Source organism: Acomys russatus, chromosome 28 (assembly GCF_903995435.1).
Source record: "Acomys russatus chromosome 28, mAcoRus1.1, whole genome shotgun sequence".
NCBI lineage: Eukaryota > Metazoa > Chordata > Mammalia > Rodentia > Muridae > Acomys > Acomys russatus.
In genome coordinates this window covers 35,396,611-35,416,632 of record NC_067164.1, presented here as the reverse complement: position 1 = coordinate 35,416,632, position 20,022 = coordinate 35,396,611, and the positions used below count along the sequence as shown (strand labels likewise).

The window sequence follows — 20,022 nt, the reverse complement described above, 5'->3', positions numbered from 1 at the left end:
CAAAAAACTGAGGGCTTTGGATCTTGAGGAAAGACCAGGAGAAGTACTGAGCAGAAGTGCGGGTCCTGGTTCTGTGAGGACCTGCTGAGTCAGTCCGAGTACACGTTTTGCACTAGGTTAGGTCGTGCTTCCTGAAGTTTGCTCAGCAGACAAGGGAAAGTGTGCCTCTTGTGCCTAATTTAAAAAAAAAAAGTTCTATCCAGGCGTGGTGGTGCACGCCTTTAATCTCAGCACTTGGGAGGCAGAGGCAGGTGAATCTCTGTGAGTTCGAGGTCTACAAAGTGAGTCCAGGACAGCCAGGGCTGTTACACAGAGAAACCCTGTCTCAAAAAAACAACAACAACAACAACAAAAACAAAAAAAAAACCAATAAAAACAAAAACAAAAACAAAAAAACCCACAAAAAGTCCTGTCTTGAGAGAGAAGGCCAAGGCAGATGAGGCAGATGACAACAGCTTCCTTCGCTCGACTATCTGTCCACAAACTGTAAGTTGATGCTCCTCTCAGGCACCAGGACAGTCCGAGTCATAGGTTTGATTGGGAGAGCACCTGGCTCAGGCAGTACCTCAAAATGGGTCAAGATCTGGAGAGGGAGGAAGAAGGTTGTCACTATGGATGGGTCTCAAATAGGACCTTGATTGGCAAAGAACATTATTAGCATCAGAATGGCCATTGTTGGGATGGCATCTATGGTCAGTAAGGGACTTCTTGGTCTGCCAGGGTAGGAGAGATTGGAAGGGGAAATGATAGTTCAAATACCTTAGCTTATACTCCAGGCCTATAATAGGGTTCTCAATGGGATATCCACTGAGTCCTGATGTTTTGCTATGTTTGCAACAGGTCAAGATGACCCATGCTTATTGGGCCTTTCCAGTCAGGGGATGGTATAAGTTCTAGATCACTTACTTGGGTCAAAGCCATTTGTAGTTCAAGCTCTGCCAGGCGCCTCCCTATGCAACTGCGTTTGCCAAAGCCAAAAGGAAGAGATGCAAATGGGTGGGGGGCGGGACCCTGTCCCAGCCATCGAGCTGGATTAAAAGAGTTTGGCTCTGGAAACTGGGCAGGGTCCCTTGAAGTGGCATAGTGACACAGGGAGACCAGCGTCTGGTGGGAAATAAAAGCAAGCTTGTCAGTTCAGTAGCCACCCTTGCAATTCCGGCCCTCAGAAAGCAGAGGCAGGAGGGTTGTGAGTTCAAGGCCAACCTAGGCTGTATAGCGGGACCTTATTTCAGCACTCTTGCCCCTCACCCCCCCTCCAAAGCTCAGAGTTACCAGTTTGAGCCCAAGAATGAAGGATGGAGAAATTGAAGAAGAGGGTCTGTGGCTTAGTTTAAAACTATGCCCTGGTCTGTGGTAAAGAACTTTGTTTTCGGTCGGGCAGTGGTGGTGCGCGCCTTTAATCCCAGCACTCGGGAGGCAGAGGCAGGTGGATCGCTGTGAGTTCCAGGCCAGCCTGGTCTACAGAGCAAGTCCAGGATAGCCAAGGCTACACAGAGAAACCTTGTCTCAAAAACCCAAAGAAAGAAAGAAAGAACCTTTCTTTTCCAGCTCATTAGGGGAGGGGGTGTTGAAAGGCTTTGGGGAATGTGAGAGAATGCCTTGAGCGCATGGTGGTAAGGAGTGGCTTAGCAGCAGGGTTTACTCACCTTTGGAGGGATAATATAGTCACCTACGCAGATGTCTCTGTCTGGAACCCGGGAATTCCCAGGTACCACAGGGTACAATCTAGGTCACAAAACAGATGGACTTAGGAGGCTGGAGAACATGCTCCTCATCCTCCTCGTGTCTACCGTCAAACTCAGGAGTAGAGTGCCAGTTCCCCCTCTCTCACTGCTTCCTCAGCTGCCAGCTTCCCCAGCTCTCCTCTAGCATTTTTCTCCCCCTAGTTCTTGCTTTCTTTCTCCCTCACCTTAACACTTCCTTGATTACAGCCTTCAACAGGGGCAGCTGGGCCAGAGCAGTGGCTTGTGGGTAGGCACAGGAGCCAGGGCCGGCAGCAGCTGTGATCTCAGAGTGGAGTGCAGACTGGACTTCTGGGTGCCGGGAGAGCTCATAGAGCGTCCAGGACAGGGTATTGGATACCTGAGGGAACAGGTGAGATCTGAGATGTTAGACATGGGGCAGCAAAGGGAAGAGGTCCTCGGGGACCAAATAGTTACTAAGGCTAAGCCTGGGGGTGGTGTGGGTGGGGCATGACGTCGACAGGACAGGCACGGAGGAACAGACAGAGGGACAGGGACACTACACTCTGAAGTGGGACCAGTACAGAGAGAACCTCACCGTGTCCACTCCAGCCAGTAGTAGCTCTGTCACATTCCCCACAACAGACTGGACAGACAACTTTTCCCGAAAAAGGAAGTGGGTTAAGTGATGCCCAGACGGCACATTCTTCTCAGGCTTTCCCTGGTTCCTCGTGCCTGCTTCGCTTTCTCGCTGTTCCACGTGCCTCTGGGCTGAGAAGGAAGGCACACTGATGCCTCACTACCCTGGTGCAGCCCAGGAGATATCCTGGAGATACCCCAGGATCTCCACCCCCCCCACCACACACTTCTGTGCCTCACCAAAGGCAAACATCTGATCCCAGTCTCGGCAGAGGCGGGCCCAGGGTCCGGGTATAAGGCGGTGCAGCCAGCTGGGCATTGCCATGGTCAAGAGTGTAGACACAAACACAGAGCCCACAGCATGGATGAAGGTCTCTGTGTCCGGAGGGACTTCAGCCTCCAGACAGCCCAGACGCGAACCCAGCAATACCGCGCCTATGCCTAGCCGAAAGGGGGCGCAGTCAGTCATCGGGAGTCTAGGACGTGGAGCCACTTACACCTGTCCCTAACTCGGTTTTAAGGACCCACCTTCTAGGCCGAATTTGTAAAACTCTCCCGCCACGTCCAGAACAAGGCCAGGTGGCCCAGAGCCACGTCCCCGCTGGCGCCTTAGTCTTCGCACAAGGTCACGGACTACGTTGTCCAGGCTCCCAGCATAGCGGGCGACTGCTTGCGGCCGGAGGAGTAGCGGGGCCAGGAGACTTCGGAGTCTCTGCCATTCTTCCCCATCACTGCCCGGGTGCAGAGAAGCCTCATGAGTAATGTGAGCGTGTGTGGAGAAAGGTAGGGTGACCAGAGGTATTGCATCTGCTCCCTGGGGGTGTGGAAACCGGCTCCTGACTTTGCCCATCTCCCTTCCTCTTTACTCATTTCCTGCCCAGGCATGGGAGTGGGTTCCAGGGTAAGCTGAGTCACAGATGCGTACATCCAAGTGCTAGTACCTTTGCCTGTCTCACGGATTCGTAGGATTCTGGTCTTAAGGGTGGGGCGTGAAGACTTGGCTCTACTTGAGTTTGGACTAGAGTACAGACTAAGTTTGGACTGAGTACAGATTGGAGAACCAGGAGATGCCAGAAGGTTGATGGAAACTGCGGACCTCCCACCAAGCCCGATTTAGCTGGATGTAGGGGTTGGGCCAGGGATGGGGAACTGGGGCTCAGGGGTCGACTCACGCCGTTAGCAATCCGCGAGCCCGCTGGTGGCGGCGACGATGCTCTGCCCAAGATGAGAAGCTGCAGCGCTCTGGACAAGGACTCTCTTGTCGCAGGAGCTGCTCCACAAGTGTAGGGGAGGCCACATACACTGTGCGAAGTGTCCCGAAGCTGGCGGACCATATTGGCCCGTAGCGCGCGGCGCCCTGCACCTGAGAGAACCAGCGCAGAGGACGTTTGAACACCTGGGCGAGTGACTCGCAGTTTAGCTAGTACCAAGGCCAAGGGTATATAGGCTTGAGAAAAGGGGAGCTTTTCCGGTGCCAGGCTAGCGTACAGCCCCAATGTGGCTAACTTTTTCTTCCATCCCATGAAAGCTTGAGAGGGGATGGCGAAACAGAACTTTGCATAGAGCGGACTTCAGGATTTCTCGTTAGTTATCTGGCTCTATCTAAGGGGAAGCAGTTCCTTTAAGGCTCCTCTTCTGGGCGCACTTCAAGAGCTTCCAGTAAAAGAAAGGGAACGCGCAGCTGCAAGCGAGATCTGTAGGACAGCAGCGCTCTCACTCCTCCCGCACTCCTGTGCTGGACCTACAGGGTTTCCTGCCCATAAAGTCAGAGTCCATGCATTTGCCGGGTGTGGTACAGACTCCCCGGCAGTAGAGCCTTCTCTAGTCCCAGTGAGCTTTTATAATCCACAGGTACCCATCCTCACTAGCCCTCCTCCCTGTTCTTCACAGTGGTCCTTTCTGGCATTAAAGCCAGTTCTTGCACTTCAGTCTTACCAATGGCAAGGACTGCCCCCCTCTTACCTGCAGCTCATGAAGCCTGGACAGGCCCCCTTTGCAGAACAGTTCAGCCAGGAAGCATGGCACGGAGGGCCCAGGGATGTCAGACAAACTCCGGAGAACGGAGTCAGTGCCTCTGGAAGCCAGTGAGGCATCCAGCTGTGGAGGCAGGTGGAGTCCATGGTACACCCTAGAGGCGAGCTTGACCGCCCAGGTCATGTTTATGTCTAGGGAGTCTGCTCAAGAACGCTTCTCCAGAGCATCTTTTGTACTTGCCTGAAGCCCTATATAACCATTTGGTCCTGGAGCTGAAGACGCCCCTGCCAAGCTCTTCAGCCAATCCTTTTGCAGAGTGGAATGTGCTGTTCAGTACCCAGGAACAGTAGGCGGGGCAGACTCCCTGCCTCTTGGGTCTCAAGTTGCAACGACCCCCGCCCCCCACAGGCGGGCTCACACTCCTGGCAGTAATGCCCTCCCTGGGAAAGCTTACTCTGTATGATTTCAGGAGCCAGTACCTGATGTGCCCACCCCTTCCCTTGGGAGCCAAGTCCCTCCAGACCCCTTCTTGTGAACTCTCCATCACCCCCTGAATGGAAACTAGGTAGAAGATGCAGTTTAAGCTGTTCCCATAGTCTTGGATTGTCCCTTCTCTGCTGTGGGGACTAACAGGCACTAGCTGCACCTTTTCTCCCAGGGCTATAACACAAGGGAACACAGCAGGGCGTTAACATGGCACTAGCCTCTTCACCTTCAGACTTTCTTTTGTATTGTAGTTATTTATGGGCATCCCAGTGGATGTCAGAAGAGGGAGTTGGGTCCCCTGGATGTGAGCCATCGAGTGCTGGAACTGGACCCAGGTTCCCTACAAGAGCAGCAAGTACTCTTCTATGTGTGTATGTGTATAGGGGTACTTGTGTGTGCATGAACACACAATAGCAGCTGCCCAGAGTCCAGGAGAGGACACTGAGTCTCCTGGAACTAGAATCATAAGAAGTTGTGAGCCACCCATCTTGGTTGCTGGGAATTTGTTTCGGGTCCTCTGGAAGAAGACTGAGTGCCTTTTTTCCAAGTCCTCTCTCCAGACTCCATCTTTGTTTCAGGGGAAGGAGTCCCTTCCTCAAGGATCCCCCTCCTTTCAGACATGGGGACTAGGGTTTGAGGGACAGAGATGAAGGAGTGTTTTAGGTCCACAAGGTGGTTTGGCAGAGAAATGCACTTGACACCAAGCCTGATGGACTGAGTTTGATCCCAGGGGCCCAATCGGTGAAAAATGAAAACTGGCTCCATTGACCTGTCCTCCTACCTTCATGCATGCCCTTGTATGTACTCTCACCTCCTACCCACAGACAAATGCAAATAATGATACAAAGGAGGGGTTTTGGTGTTTGTTTTTTTTTTCTTGTTCTTTTTTTTTTTTTCTTCTTCACCAAAGTAGATAAGCTTGAGCTCCTATCTCTGGCTAGAATGAAGTCTAAGAGCATACTCGGAATCCCAAGCTGACCTGCCATCCTTAAGGCACCCTGTGGTCAGCAGCCTCTTACTGCTTTCAGCTGCAGAGTCCTCCAGGTTAGTGGCCGGAGAGCACTGGCTGCTCTTCCAGAGGTACAGGCTTCAGGTCCCAGCACTCACATGACAGCTCACAACTATCTGTAATCTAGTTCCAGGGGAACCAACTTCCATTTCTGGCCCCGAAGGGCACCAGGTTTATATGTGGTGCCCATACATACATACGTGCAAGCACTTACTCACTTTGTAGACTGGGCTGGCCTCAAATTCAGAGACCTGCCTGCCTCTGCCTCCCCAAATACAGGGATTTCAGGTATGTGCCATTGCACCTGGCAAAAAATAATTCTTTTGTTTTGTTTTGAGACAGGGTTTCTCTGTGTAGCCTTGGCTGTCCTGGACTCACTTTGTAGACCAGGCTGACCTGGAACTCACAGCAATCTGCCTGCCTCTGCCTCTGTCGGGATTAAAGGTGTGCACGACCACGCCTGGCTAAAAATACTTCTTTAAAAAGGAATTTTCCAGCCCATCTCCTGCTCCTCTGCCTTCTCTCCTCCTCCTCCCACCCTCCCCTCAATAGGCACTACTATGCTGGGTCAGTCAGCTTGGAGATCCTGGAATCAAAGTCCAACATGGTAGAGACCCTTCTCTGCCCTCTCGCCCTCTAGAGACTCTACAGAGACAGCAACAGATTGCCCAGGTCAGATGGTAAGCAAGGAGCAGCTGGGAAAAGGCACGTGGGCGCGTGCACACACACACACACACACACACACACACACACACACACACACACACACACACACACACACACACACACACACACACACATTCTCCCCAGGACTGCAAGGTAAACATAGTGGAGGGCAGCCCGAGCCAAACACACAGCCTAAGACAGTGGGGCACTGCAGGCTTCACTCCAGCTAGAGAAAAACCCCACCAAGAGGACAAAGTGCTGAGGGCGAACAAAATACCCACACCCTTCCAAGCACTCCCTCTGGTCCAAGGTCCTCTGACCTTCTCAGTCAGCTTCGTCTACTTTCTTCTGACGGTGGAGGAGCAAAAAGACAAGAAGTCAGTGCTAGGGAAGAACACAGGTGCACCCCAATTCTTGGAGAGATCGTGGCCTCACAGCCCCGCCAGTCTGGGAAGGCCTGGGATGGGAAGCTGGTCTGTTTCCCAATCACTAGGAGAGGGGTCCGGCTAAGGCAGGGCGGGATTGGGGGTTCATTCCCTGGAGGATAGGATCCTGTATCCTTCGGAAGATGGCTGGGAAATTCTTTCCTCCATTGCGTAAAACTTTCTTTCCTTCCTCAGTTGAAGTGCCTAGATGTCCCACAATGGGGTCTTCACTCTGCAGAAAGAAGGTCCCTGCTTGCCATTCAAACTGCCTCAGGGCCAGGAGGCTCCCATCCTTCTGGCTCTAAGGTAAGTTCAAGGACTGGAGGGTCACTCTGAATGGACCCGCACTCTTGCAGTTTCCCTCCGGTGTCTTACTTACTAGTTCTTCCAAAGGCACACGTTCAAACAGTGGGTGCTCTTCGAAATGGGTGCACATCCAGTCGTGCAGTTCCAGCACATCGGTGACGGTGTATACCAGGCCCTGTACAAGCAGCATCATTCTAGAAAGGGGCTGCCGGCAGCCGAGCAATGAGGTGACAAGAATGATAGACCCACCGCCTAAACGTGCCTCTCACCCCACCCCCACCTCACGATTAAAGTCACAGTGAAGAGGCCCTGGGTAGCGTACTCACACCACCTTCCTTCCCGACTCACCCCGACTCTCAGCACGTAGGCATACTCGGCCAGAAGAGTGGGGCTGATGACTCGCCATTTATGCTTCGTTCGCTTAAAATGTGGGTCGGGAAACAGGAAGAACATCTTCGCCAGCTGTGGGACAGACGCAAGGCCAACAGGATTGCTTGTGAAGCCCGGCTTCTGCCTTCCACCTGCCTCACCCACCCTGGCTGCTCCCCATCCTGCACCTGGCCCTTGCGGAAGAAATTAGGGAGGTGCTTCATGGCGTTACTGCGGAGACAGGCAATGTTCTGGAACCCGCCTCCAGGGGTTGCGCGTAGGGCCCGAATCCTGTCTTGTACATAGTCTGATACCTTCACTCGAATCTCCAGACCCAGAATCAGGGTGTCTGGAAAGAGCGGTGACAGTGCCACTGGGGAAAGAAAGATCAGTGGGATCATCGGTGTCATGTTTTGAGGAAGTACAAAGAAGTTAACACAGGCAAACAGTTTACATTTGTAGATATCTAAGTCAAGGGTGGGCGGCGATACCCCTGAAGGAAACAAGGCTGTGGTGGCTCATGCCTTTAATCCTAAGAATTGGAAGTGGGGCACGGGGGTGGGGGGGGGTGGGTGCCGAGGCAGGCAGAGCTCTGTGAGTTCAAGATCTGCCTGATCTATATAGGAAGCTCCAGACCAGATCGGGCTGCATAGTGAAACCCTGTCTCAAAAAACAAAAAAAAACCAAAGCAAAACAAAACCCAAAAGACAAACAAACAAACAAAAACCCAAAATAAAATAAACAGCAAAGACTAGAATAAAAGGGCGGGAGCTACAGGTTCAGTCTGCATTTGCTTTCACAGTGGCCACTGTATCATAACAGTCTCTGGTAGACTGCGAAGGTGGGGAAACAGGGTGGGTCAGAACTAACAAAGCAGAAAGCTGGGACTTGAGCTCCGAGTCTTCAGTTTCCAGGAATCATGCCCCCTCTTCTCTGTTACACTGTTATCTCTCTAGGGGAAGATACAAGAGTAGGCCAGTAGCTTGGCATGCATGCTCTGGAAAACAGAGACAATGTAACAGGAACCCCAAAACAAGAAGGGCAGGAGAGGGAAGGTGGTGGAATCCCCAAGAAAGACAGTTCAGGATCAGTGGCCACAGTGGACCATCTCTGACGCTTGTGCTGACCGGCTCACTGACCCAGCACAAGGCAGGCCAAATGGCTCATGTAGGGCCTGGAGCCAGACAGAACAACCCAGGTTCTAAGAAACAGTTGAGGCAGCCCTCTCCCTTCTCCAGGACAAAGGCCACACAGACCCAGAGTAGAAAAAAGGTGGTGGCTCTCCACACTGATGTCACTGGCGTTTAGTCCCAGGAGGAAAGGTCAACTATGGCCGCCTCCAACCTGCTGAGATGGCAGAACCCAGGGAAAGGGCCGGGCATTACCTAACAAACCACCATAGCCACAGCCTATGTCTGCAAATTCCACCTGGGGCCCAGATCGCTTTTCTTTTTCATCCTTTGGATCGTCATGGCTCTTGTTTTGAGTAAGCGGAGCAAAGAACTCTGGGTAAAGCTCAGCCCAGTCCATCTCCTCAGGCTTCACAGGGCTATTGGAAAGAAGATAGGAGATGAGACACACTACTGGACTGCTGGGATACACCATGGCAGACGTGCTTGGGGAAGGGAGGGGAGGGAGGGCGATGGTAGGTTTCTCAAAAATGCTGCAGCTGTGGGCCATCGTGCAGTGTCTAGAAGGCATATGGAAAGTCCCCTGGCTCTTAGGGTGTGAATCACAGCCCCATCATGAGGCTATGGCAACTGATCTACCAAGCTCTTCTTCTGGGTACTGATGTGTCAGGTAGTTCTCCTTTTCGGGACCCAAGTTTTCTCTCTCCCACAGACTGACTGCCTTCAGAATCAGGGCCACGGCTTTGTGTATTTTGTGTGGAGAGGATAGAGCAAGAAGTGACCAAGAGAGTATATGTTTAGTTATTTATTTATTTTTATAAATAGAAAAAGCAAAATAGGAGAGGGTGTGGCGGCCTTTAATCCCATCGATCGGGAGGCAGAAGCAGGCCGATCTCGAGGTCAGCTTGAACTATAAAGTGAGTCCCTGGACAACTAGGGCTACACAGAGAAACACTGTCTAGAAATCACAAAGCAAACAAAACGGAAATGACAGCTTGCTTTCGCTTCTTCTTTTTAGCGTCTGCAATAACTTTTCCCCCTCATCCTAGATCTGGTTGGCAAGTCCACGCAAAGTCTACAACGCCATGACCTCTTCCCGACGGTCTACTCCGCTTTCTGCCAAATCTCCCCAACCCAACCCATCATCAACTGACGTGTCATCCGGACGATCCTCCCAGGTCCATCTCAAGTCCTAGCTCGGGTCCCAGCACGGCCGCCTTCCCAGGCGGCTGCGTGCGCCCGCCCGCCCTTCCTCCCTCCCTCCCATATCCCGCGCGGTCGCTCACTAGTGCAGCGTATGGTCCGCCATGGGGTTAGAGTGGGCGCGCTGCCTGTAGTAGCGCTTCTGCGGCTGGGGGGCCTCGGCTCCCGCCATGATGCCACACGAGCCACGTGGAGGCTTCGGGCGCAAGATGATGACGCACTCGTGGGCTGCCAGCAGGCCCCGCCCCTTAAAGAACCAGGCGCCCATTCCGCTGAGCCGTAAGAAGAGGACCCTGGGGGGAGCCGGTGGGAGAGAGCCCTGCGATCTGCTTGTCCCCAGCCTTGCGGCAAGGCCAGTTCCAGGCACCCCGCCTCCTCTCCTGCCTCGCTTCTGCACTGTCTGGGTTCCCAAATGCCTACAGGCACCTGTGAGCCCCACAGGTGAGCGGGATGTGAGGGACCCGCCTCTGACAGTACAATCAAGCCTCATTTCTTTTCTCTCCTGGTGTCTTGAACCAAAGTCAGCCGGGTCTGGCCTATGTGAAGCTGCGCGCGTCCTGTTCTCTGTGCGCCAGGGACCCGGGTTCGGGGGGCCATCCCCATCCATCTGTAGGAAGTCCAGCTGGAGGAAGGAGGGTGAGCTGGGGAGGCGGAGCCCGGTGCCTGGGAGCAGCCCATATGGCTGGCAGTCCCCCAGCCTCAACCCCTCCGAGGACTCGGATCTGAGCGCTGGTGGGGGTGCCCGGGTGCTCGATCAGCCTGATGGCCAGCTCCCGCCCGGATCCCGAACCAGAGCCTGAATCCGTGTTCCCACGCGAGGTCGGGCTCTTCACCGACTCTTACTCGGAGAGCAGCAGGTTCTACTTCTGTGGGCACGAGCTGAGCATCACGCAGAACTTTGGGTCGCGCCTTGGGGTGGCAGCGCGCGTGTGGGATGCGGTGAGGAGTGGGCTGCCCAAAGTGAGGGACCCTGAGAGGTCCAGTCCTCGGACCTCACCCCTCCCATATGGAGCTATCGTCGTGACAGTTTCCCACTTTCTCTTCCTCCCCTCCCCCCCACCCCGTCATAGGCTCTGAGCTTGTGTAACTATTTCGAGAGCCAAAATGTGGATTTTCGAGGCAAAAAGGTGATCGAACTCGGCGCGGGGACAGGCATCGTGGGAATCCTGGCGGCGCTACAGGGTACGTGAGCTGGGGTTGAGGTGGGAGGAGGAGGAGCTAGAGAGTGAAGTTACTACGTGGACTGCTCCGGATGGGTAGGGCTTTTGAACTCAGCTCCTTTCTTGGTTTTTAACAAACCTCTACTCCTCTGCGAGGCTGGTTGGCGTTCAGAACACCCAGGATAGTTGTTTTGAGGGTGGCTAAAACAAATCAGATAGGGATTCTGTGGAAAATGCTGGGGACGCTCTTCCTTAAAATGCTTATATGGCTATTCTTGAGGAGAGACCTGGGCCTCTTTGTACCTTCGTTATGTTAGGGCCTCTTAAACTTTCTTTCTTTTTTCTTTCTTTCTTTCTTCCTTCCTTCCTTCTGTGTGTGTGTGGGGGGGGGGGGGGGACTGGGGTCTGGTTGAGACATGCTCTATTGTGCAGGCTGGCCTAAAAGTCATTACGGAAAGGTTAGCCTTGAATTCCTGCTTCTCCAGCCTTAATTTTCCAAGTGCTGGAATTACAGGTGTGTGCCCTCAAACTGCAATACAGCCTTCGGTGTTTATTGCTAGAAGAAACAAGATTATGAATTTTGGAGCACTAGGGTGTGAATCCATATTCATTCTAGCTATAGGGTTGGTAATTAAACAGCTGAGACTTGGGAAAGAGCCAGAAAAACTATGCTTCACTTTGAGCAAAAAAAATAAAAAATTCTTTACCTTGTGCTCTAAGTCATACAAACCAGGATGTCCCTGTTTACAGAGACAGAACTAGGTCACATTAAAGGAAGTCCTTGCAGAGGCAGACATTTATCCTTCTGGTCATTCAATCATACATGCTCTGTGTGCCAAGAGTCATTCTGAGGACTGAGGATTTGACATCAGATAAGAAGGATTTCAGCCAGATGTGGTGGTGCACGCCTTTAATCCCAGCACACGGGAGGCAGGCAGATCACTGTGAGTTCGAGGCCAGCCTGGTCTACAAAACCAGTCCAGGACAGCCAGGGCTACACAGAGAAGCCCTGTCTCAAAAAACCAAAACCAGGGCTGGGGAGACAGCTCAGAGGTTAAGAGCACTGACTGCTCTTCCACAGGTCCTGAATTCAATTCCCAGCAACCACATGGTGGCTCACAACCATCTATAATGTGATCTGATGCCCTCTTCTTGCCTGCAGATGTACAGTGCACATAATAAATAAGTCTTAGAAAGAAAGAAAAACCAAAACCAAAAATTAAAAATAAAAAAGAGAGCTTTCCTCTGTCTGAGGAATGTGTGGTCTAGGGAGGAAGACTGTGGGAAGATGCTGTGCACATACATGATAGTGAGGTGTGTGGCATGGGCGTGCTCTGGCGAGCTACCCTGACAGAGGAGGAAGGTGGATGAATGAGAGCCAGCAAGTTCCATCACAAGGAAAGAAGCCAAGGGTGCTGATGCACGCCTGTAATCCCAGCACTCAGGAGGCAGAGGCAGGAGGACAGCTGTAAGGTCAGGGCCAGCCTGGACTACCTAGTAAGAGCCTGTCTCAGGGAGGAAGGGCGGGAAGGGGAAGCGCGTGCAGGCACGTGCCCGTGTGTATGTGTGTACATGTGTGTGTGTCTGTGTGAACACATGCCTTTATTTACTGTCAGGCCAGCTGTTTCTCTTTTATGCAGTGTTTAGTTGCCAAACCCAAAATCTGGGTGTAATTTATTCTCTTACTGTGTGTCCCAGAATCAGCTGGCCCTGCCTCCTCCTCCTCTTTGTCAAGATTTATTTATTATTTTTTATACAGTGTTCTGACTGCATGTACACCTGTACACCAGAAAAGGGCACCAGATCTCATCATAGATAGTTGTGAGCCACCATGTGGTTGCTGGGAATTGAACTCAGGACTTCTGGAAGAGCAGTGCTCTTAACCACTGAGCCATCTCTCCCTGGCCCTGCCTTCTTAACACTCACACAACCGCCCCTTGCCCCCCTCCTTGCTCGTCCCACCATATTTAGTTAGTCCACTACTGATTCTTGTCCTGCTTTTCCTAAGCATCTTCAGGCTTCCCTGAAGCCTGAGAAAGGTTAGCACTCCTGAACTGACACTGTCATCGTCCCTTACCAAGCCTGTGTCTCCCTCAGGCTTTCATTCGCCTGGTGGGGAACATAGGCAAGTACCTTGTCACATGCCTGCTTTCCATGCTCACACCCTTCCTGTCCTGTGGGTTTTACCTCCTAAAAACCTCTTAGATTTTTTTTGCTTGTTTTTTGTTTTTCAAGACAGGGTTTCTCTGTGTAGCCTTGGCTGTCCTGGACTCACTTTGTAGACCAGGCTGGCCTCGAACTCACATCAATCCGCCTGCTTCTGCTTCCCAAGTGCTGGGATTAAAGGTATGCGACACCACTGTCTGGCTCCTTCTGTTTTCTTGACTCCATTCCTGGAGCCCCAGCCTGAGCCAACACTAACACTTGCTCAGACTGTAATAAGTAGTCAGACTGGTTGGTCTTCTTGCTTTGAGTTCTGGTCCCCACCTCGATCCTGGCTCACACCACTCTACAATCAGAATGGCTTTTTCTGTTTTTTTGTTTTGTTTTGTTTTTTGTTTTGTTTTTGTTTTTGTTTTTTGAGACAGGGTTTCTCTGTGCAGCCTTGGCTGTCCTGGACTTGCTTTGTAGACCAGGCTGGCCTCGAACTCACATCAATCCGCCTGCCTCTGCCTCCCGAGTGCTGGGATTAAAGGCGTGCGCCACCATGCCCAGCTTAGAATGGCTTTTTCAAAATGTGGCTCTCGTCATTATCATACCCACCCCTCTATGGGTTCTTATGGCTATCCCTGTAACATGGCTTCCGATGGCCTGCCTGCCTCTCTGGTCTCTTTCTGTGCCTCCCCACTTCCTGTTCTCCTTGTGTGTCTGTTAGCCCTCTGATTGCTCTGCACATTTGCTTTGTCTCCTCCCTGAAGGACTTTGTGGGGACTGCACTTTCTGCTTGAAACAGTCTTACCTGGTTAATGCAAGTGTACTCTCCATTGCAATGCTGAGCTGCCCTTCCAAAAGAAGGCTTCACATACACACACACACACACACACACACACACACACACACACACCACACCACACACATACCACACACACCACATACACACATACACACACCACACCACACACACACCACATACACGCATAAACACTACCACCACCACCATGACTACCCAGGCTGGCTCAAGCCTTCTTAGTATTCACACAATTGTGCTAACTACATTCATTTTATGCTAGTTTTCATTGAGCTCAGGTTTTTGTGTTACCCAACTAGGTTGTCACTTTTCCTTTGCTCATTTATTCTTCCTCTCTCCTAGACATCTGTTTCTTTCTTTTTGCTTTTTGGTTTTTTTGTTTGTTTGGTTGTTGTTGTTGTTGTTTTTTGTTGTTGTTGTTTTTTTTTTTCGAGACAGGGTTTCCTCTGTGTAGCCTTGGCCATCCTGGACTCACTTTGTAGACCAGTCTGGCCTCGAACTCACAGCAATCCGCCTGCCTCTGCCTCCCGAGTGCGGGGATTAAAGGCGTGTGCCACCATGCCCGGCTTGTTGTTATTTTTTGAGACAGGGTTTCTCTGTGTAGCCTTGGCTGTCCCAGGCTCACTCTGTAGACCAGGCTGGCCTCGAACTCACAGAGATCTGCCTGGCTCTGCCTCCCGAGTGCTGGGATTATAGGTGTGTGCTACCACACCCATCCGACATCTGTTTCTTATTCATCAAACTGTGCCAGGACACCTTCTCTCCCCCCACACTCTCTCTCTCTCTCTCTTGGTTTTTTGAGACAGGGTTTCTCTGTGTAGCCCTGGTTGTCCTGGACTTGCTTTGTAGACCAGAGATCCACCTGGCTCTGCCTCCTGAGTGCTGGTACTAAAGGCATGTGTCACCATTGCCTGGTGAAACATGTCTCTTATCTCTTCAGTAGTATTTGTTTCTCTCTGGGTAATAGGTACATTCTGTCTGTCTGTCTATCATCACATACCTATATCTACCTACCTACCTACCTACCTATCATCTATCAGTCATCTATCAATCAATTATCTATCTATACAGACTGTGTATAGATGGTGTATAGATGTGCATATGATGCAAACATACATAACTATGCTGAAATGCCGTGTGTGTGTGTGTGTGTGTGTGTGTGTGTGTGATCCTACATCTCCTAAGTCATTTCTCTGCTCAGGAGAGAATACACCCATGTTAATGTCACTGTTTGTAGTTCCTCATTCTAGTTTTTTCTCAATCAATTGGGGTAGGTTTCACTCCCTCCATGTCTCCTCCCCTTGGAGGCTCCAGCTGGGATTGTGAACTTCATTTCCAACCCTATGTTTTGTTTTGTTTTTTGTTTGTTTTTTTTGTTTTTGTTTTGTTGTTGTTGTTGTTTTATTTTTTAAAAGATTTATTTATTTATTATTATGCATACAGAAGAGGGCACCAGAGCACATTAGAGATGGTTGTGAGCCACCATGTGGTTGCTGGGAATTGAACTCTGGACCTCTGGAAGAGCAGCCAGTGCTCTTAACTGCTGAGCCATCTCTCCAGCCCCTATCCCCATGCTTTGAACCCAGGAGTCAATTTGACTGCAGTTGACTTAGCGTTTGACAATGACACTCCCATCTCCTTGAAATGTCCTTTGCTTTCTGGGCCAACACATTTCTGGCTTCCCCTACATTCCTGGCACACTTTTCCATTCTTTTTTGTTGATTCCCTTTTATCCCTTCAAGAGAAACTGAGTGCCCCAGCACTCGGGAGCGGCCTTTGACCCCTTCTTTTTTCCTGGCTGTTCTTGCTCCTGAGAGGCCCACCACGCTGCGCCTGTGGTTGTCCTTGTGATGGTGAGGGCCATGATGCCCTCGGTCTATATTAAGGCTTGTTTGCATAACCCACCTTCTACTCGGTACCCTCGTGTGATTGTCTGACAGGCATTTCAAACTTTGCTCACGAATGAAATCACACTCTCATTTCCGAGTCTGCCTCTCTCAAAGCCCTCGTCACTTACACAGTGGGCAATTTGGCCTGAGTTAGGCCAAGTGTTCAAAAACCCTCTTTAATCCAAAATTTCCCCCATTTTGTGTGTGTGTGTGTGTGTGTGTGTGTGTGTGTGTGTGTGTGTGTGTGTGTGAGAGAGAGAGAGAGAGAGAGAGAGAGAGAGAGAGAGAGAGAGAGAGAGAAATCAGTTCACTGATGTTGGCCACACCTTCAGCATCTATGAAGGGTTTGATTACTTCTTAGTTTTATCATCTCTTCTCTTGGTCCTTGGAGTTGCCTCCTGACCAGTCTCACCAGTTCTGTCTTTGCCTTTCTGCAGTTTTTTGTTTCTGTGAGTATTTATTTGTGTGTGTGTGTGTGTGTGTGTGTGTGTGTGTGCACATGTGTGTGTGTATGTGTTCTGTCTGCATGTGTGTAGCACATGAGATCCTGGTACCTGAAGAGTTCAGAAGAGGACCTGGATCCCCTGGAACAGGAGTTACAGATGGCTGTGAGCTACTGTGTGGGGGCTGGGAATTGAACCCGGGTCCTCTGCAAGAACAGCCAGTGCTCTTAACTGCTGAGCCTTCTTCCCAGCCCCCTTGATTTTTTTGGTTTTGTTTTTGTTTTCAAGACAGGGTTTCTCTGTGTAGCTTTGGCTGTCCTGGACTCACTTTGTAGATGAGGCTGGCCTCACACTCACAGCAATCCATCTGCCTCTGCCTCCCAAATGCTGGGATTAAAGGCATGATGCTTCAGCACCACCCGGCTCCCCCATGAATTTTTTGTCACAGCAATCAAAGTGCTTCTCCTAAGTCCTGAGTTAGTATGTGCAGGCCTGGCCCTGTCTTCCCACGTCATAGGATCTGGCTCCTGTGCCTCCCGCTCCCGCTGCTCTTCATAGCTGCCAGGCACAGCTCTGCCACAAGGTCTCTGTGGCTGCTGACCTGGAGTCTGGTAGACTTTAGCCTGGGAGAGCCGCATGGTTTGCTCCATTGCTGCCTTCAGGTCTTTTCCAAGTGAAATGTGCTTAGTGAGGGTTTCCCAAGCACCTGGTAAAAGTGCGCTCCACAGCTTCACCCTGCAAAGGTTCTTCCCCTTGCTCTGTTGGTGCCTCACTGTAGCACGCACTGTATTGCATGTCTTATTTCATTTGCTTTGGTTTGGATTTTTTTTTGTTTTGTTTGTTGTTGTTGTTTTGGTTTTTCTTTTTCTTTCTTTCTTTTTTTTTTTTTTTTTTTTTCTTTTTTTTTTTTTTTTTTTCTTTTTTCTGAGACAGGGTTTCTCTGTGTAGCCTTGGCTGTCTGGGACTAACTTTGTAGACCAGGCTGGCCTCGAACTCACAGCGATCCATCTGTCTCTGCCTCCCGAGTGCTGGGATTAAAGGCATGGGCCACCACCACCTGGCTTGTTTTCTTTTTTGAGGCAAGGTCTAGTGTAACTCTGGTTGACTGTCAACTCCTAATATTCTTGCTTCCGCCTCCCAGTGCCAGGACTATAGCTGTGACCCACAGGCCCTGTTTATATTTGGTTTGGTGACAATGTGTCTTGCCATGTAGCTCCAGATGATCTTCCTGCCTCAGCTTCCCACATTCTGTGATCACAGGTTAGGTACCACCATGCCTGAATAGTTTATTTCTCTTGGTCATATAATCTTTTCTTGCTATTGTTCTTTTTTTTTTAATAAAAACAAACAAACAAATAATCCATTTGGGTTGGGGCAGTGGTGGCACACAACTTTAATCCCAGAATTTGGGAGGCAGAGGCAGGCAGGTGTCTATGAGTTTGAGGCCAGCCTGCTCTACAGAGCAAGTTTCAGAACCACCAAGGCTACACAAAGAAACCCTGTTTTGAAAAACCAAAGCAAATTACAGTTGTTTATTGAGGGGAATGCATTTGTCATGGCATGCATGTGGAGGTCAAAAGAGCACTTTGTGAGGGCTGGACAGATGGCTCAGAGGTTAGGAGCACTGACTGCTCTTCCAGAGGTCCTGAGTTCAATTCCAGCAACCACATGGTGCTGGGGCTCTCAGTCACTGAGCCCTCTGTTTTACAGCACTTGGTGCTGTGGTGAGGATGAGTGAGTGAGACCTTATTCCCGTACGATAGCCACGCTGCCGGCGAGGGAGTCACTGTCGGGACGTCGTTTCTGTGCCAGGAGGCTGCAGTTTTGTTTTGCCTCCTGTTGTACCCCGAGCATCTAGAAAGCCCTCAGTCCCACGTTTGTTCGTTGTGTGAGGAAGTGTTCTGAAATGCCCACTGTCCTCAGCTCAGACTCCGCTCTTCAAACCCATTTCTTGGACTGGGAATGCAGCTCTTGCAGAACGCTGGCCTCGCGTGTGATCTCACTCTATCGAGCCTGACTTTTAGCGGGCAATAGTCCTTGTTTTAGTCAATTTTTACATCCTCTAGACCAGCGGTTCTCAGCCTTTCTCATTCTGTGACCCCCTTATACGGTTCCTTATGCTGTGGTGACCCCCCCAACCACAAAATTACATTTGTTGCTACTTCATAGCTGTAATTTTTCTTCTGTTATGAATTGTAATTGTAAACCCCTGTGTTTTCCCGACGGTCTGCTGGGGTCGCGACCCACGGGTTGAAAACCACTGCTCTGGAGCGTGGCTTAACTATGCCATGCCCTTTGCCTGCTGGGCGCTTGCACACTCTATTCCCTGCTCGGAGAGGCTCACCTGACTAACGTGTGCTTGTCCTTTTGGGCTCTGCCGAGGTCACGTCTTCTGAGTTTGTGTGTGTGTGTGTGTGTATGGGTGGGGGTTGGTAGAGCTCGTGCCCAGCTTGGTCTTGCCCGGGCTTTTGCTGACATCTGGTTGTTGTGTGTCGGCGAGAGAGGTTGAAGATTATCTCAGAGAGAAGGTGAATGTTGTAGAATGCAGAGTAACGAGAGTGGCACGGGTGACACTGAGGTCAGGGCAACCAGAAGCCAAAGTGCGGACTTCGGCTGTCAAGACATGAGGCCTTAAGGTCTCTGGAGCCACCAGGCGGAGTCGTCATGAGCCCTTTCTTGTCATGGTCCCTCTGACTTGGATTTCTCTTCCTTGCTCTCCCTCAGGGGGGGACGTTACCATCACTGACTTACCACTGGCCCTAGAGCAGATCCAGGATAACGTCCATGCTAATGTGCCATCCGGAGGCCGCGCTCAGGTGTGTGCCTTGTCCTGGGGAATCGACCAGCATGCCTTTCCTGGAAACTATGACTTGGTGCTGGGGGCAGACATCGTGTACCTGGAACCGACCTTCCCACTGCTGTTGGGGACCCTCCAACACCTGTGCGGGCCCCAGGGCACCATCTATCTGGCCTCCACGATGAGGGAGGGACATGGGACGGAGAGCTTTTTCCAGCATGTCCTGCCCCGGCACTTCCAACTGGAGCTGGCCCAGAGGGACGAGGACGTGAATGTAAACATCTATAGGGCCAGGCACAGGGCAGTGAGGCCCAGTGGGCAGCGCCCCTCCTGCTGACCTCAGCGCCTGTCTCAATGGAGGAATGCCATGTCTCCAGAGCTGTAGACGTCAGGACCAAAAGAAAAGCACGGATCTCTTGTCTTCTCTCTTTCCTATTCCCTTTGTTTTCTCTAGTAGTTCTTGGGAAATGCAGACTGCTCATTAAGAATGGCAGAGCCCTAGAAACATTGAGCTTAAGGCACAAAGAAGGTGCCTAGCACTCGTCGTCACAGGAGGAAAAGGTATTCAGGGTACACAGGAGGAGAAGGTACTCAGGAGTAAGGGAGGGTAGCGGGGTACAGATAGTGGCTGCAGAGAGATTGTCACTGGCCATTTGGTCACTTTTAGTTCTTTAGCAGAATGGACTTTTATTATTATTGTTTAAAGATTCATTTATTTATTATTATTATTATTATGAATACAGCGCTCTGCCTTCATGTACACCTGCGGGCCAGAAGGGGGCACCAGATCTCATTATAGATGGTTGTGAGCCACCGCGTGGTTGCTGGGAATTGAACTCAGGACCTCTGGAGGAGCAGTCAGTGCTTTTAACCTCT

General features: G+C 51.0%; 3 protein-coding genes across 3 annotated transcripts; 1 reads left to right on the top strand and 2 right to left on the bottom strand.

Moving 5' to 3' along the window:
• Nucleotides 1-469: 469 nt before the first annotated feature.
• On the bottom strand, nt 470-4,493 carry LOC127210728 (25-hydroxyvitamin D-1 alpha hydroxylase, mitochondrial). Its single transcript, XM_051170469.1, has 9 exons — nt 4,284-4,493; nt 3,494-3,684; nt 2,850-3,052; nt 2,562-2,762; nt 2,281-2,453; nt 1,910-2,082; nt 1,647-1,725; nt 907-1,104; nt 470-583 (listed from the first exon to the last, which is right to left on the bottom strand). The coding sequence occupies exons 1-9, from the start codon at nt 4,476-4,478 to the stop codon at nt 470-472; spliced, it is 1,527 nt and encodes a 508-aa protein (XP_051026426.1). The 5' UTR covers nt 4,479-4,493.
• Nucleotides 4,494-6,862: 2,369 nt separating this feature from the next.
• Mettl1 (methyltransferase 1, tRNA methylguanosine) lies at nt 6,863-10,157 on the bottom strand. Its single transcript, XM_051170531.1, is given in 7 exon segments — nt 6,863-6,986; nt 6,988-7,113; nt 7,261-7,362; nt 7,536-7,649; nt 7,745-7,929; nt 8,942-9,105; nt 9,973-10,157. Coding segments are annotated over 7 exon segments (900 nt in total). The 3' UTR covers nt 6,863-6,962.
• Nucleotides 10,139-19,573, top strand: Eef1akmt3 (EEF1A lysine methyltransferase 3). Its single transcript, XM_051170601.1, has 3 exons — nt 10,139-10,828; nt 10,960-11,071; nt 19,074-19,573. The coding sequence occupies exons 1-3, from the start codon at nt 10,652-10,654 to the stop codon at nt 19,481-19,483; spliced, it is 699 nt and encodes a 232-aa protein (XP_051026558.1). The 5' UTR covers nt 10,139-10,651; the 3' UTR covers nt 19,484-19,573.
• The last annotated feature ends 449 nt before the right edge of the window (nt 19,574-20,022 follow it).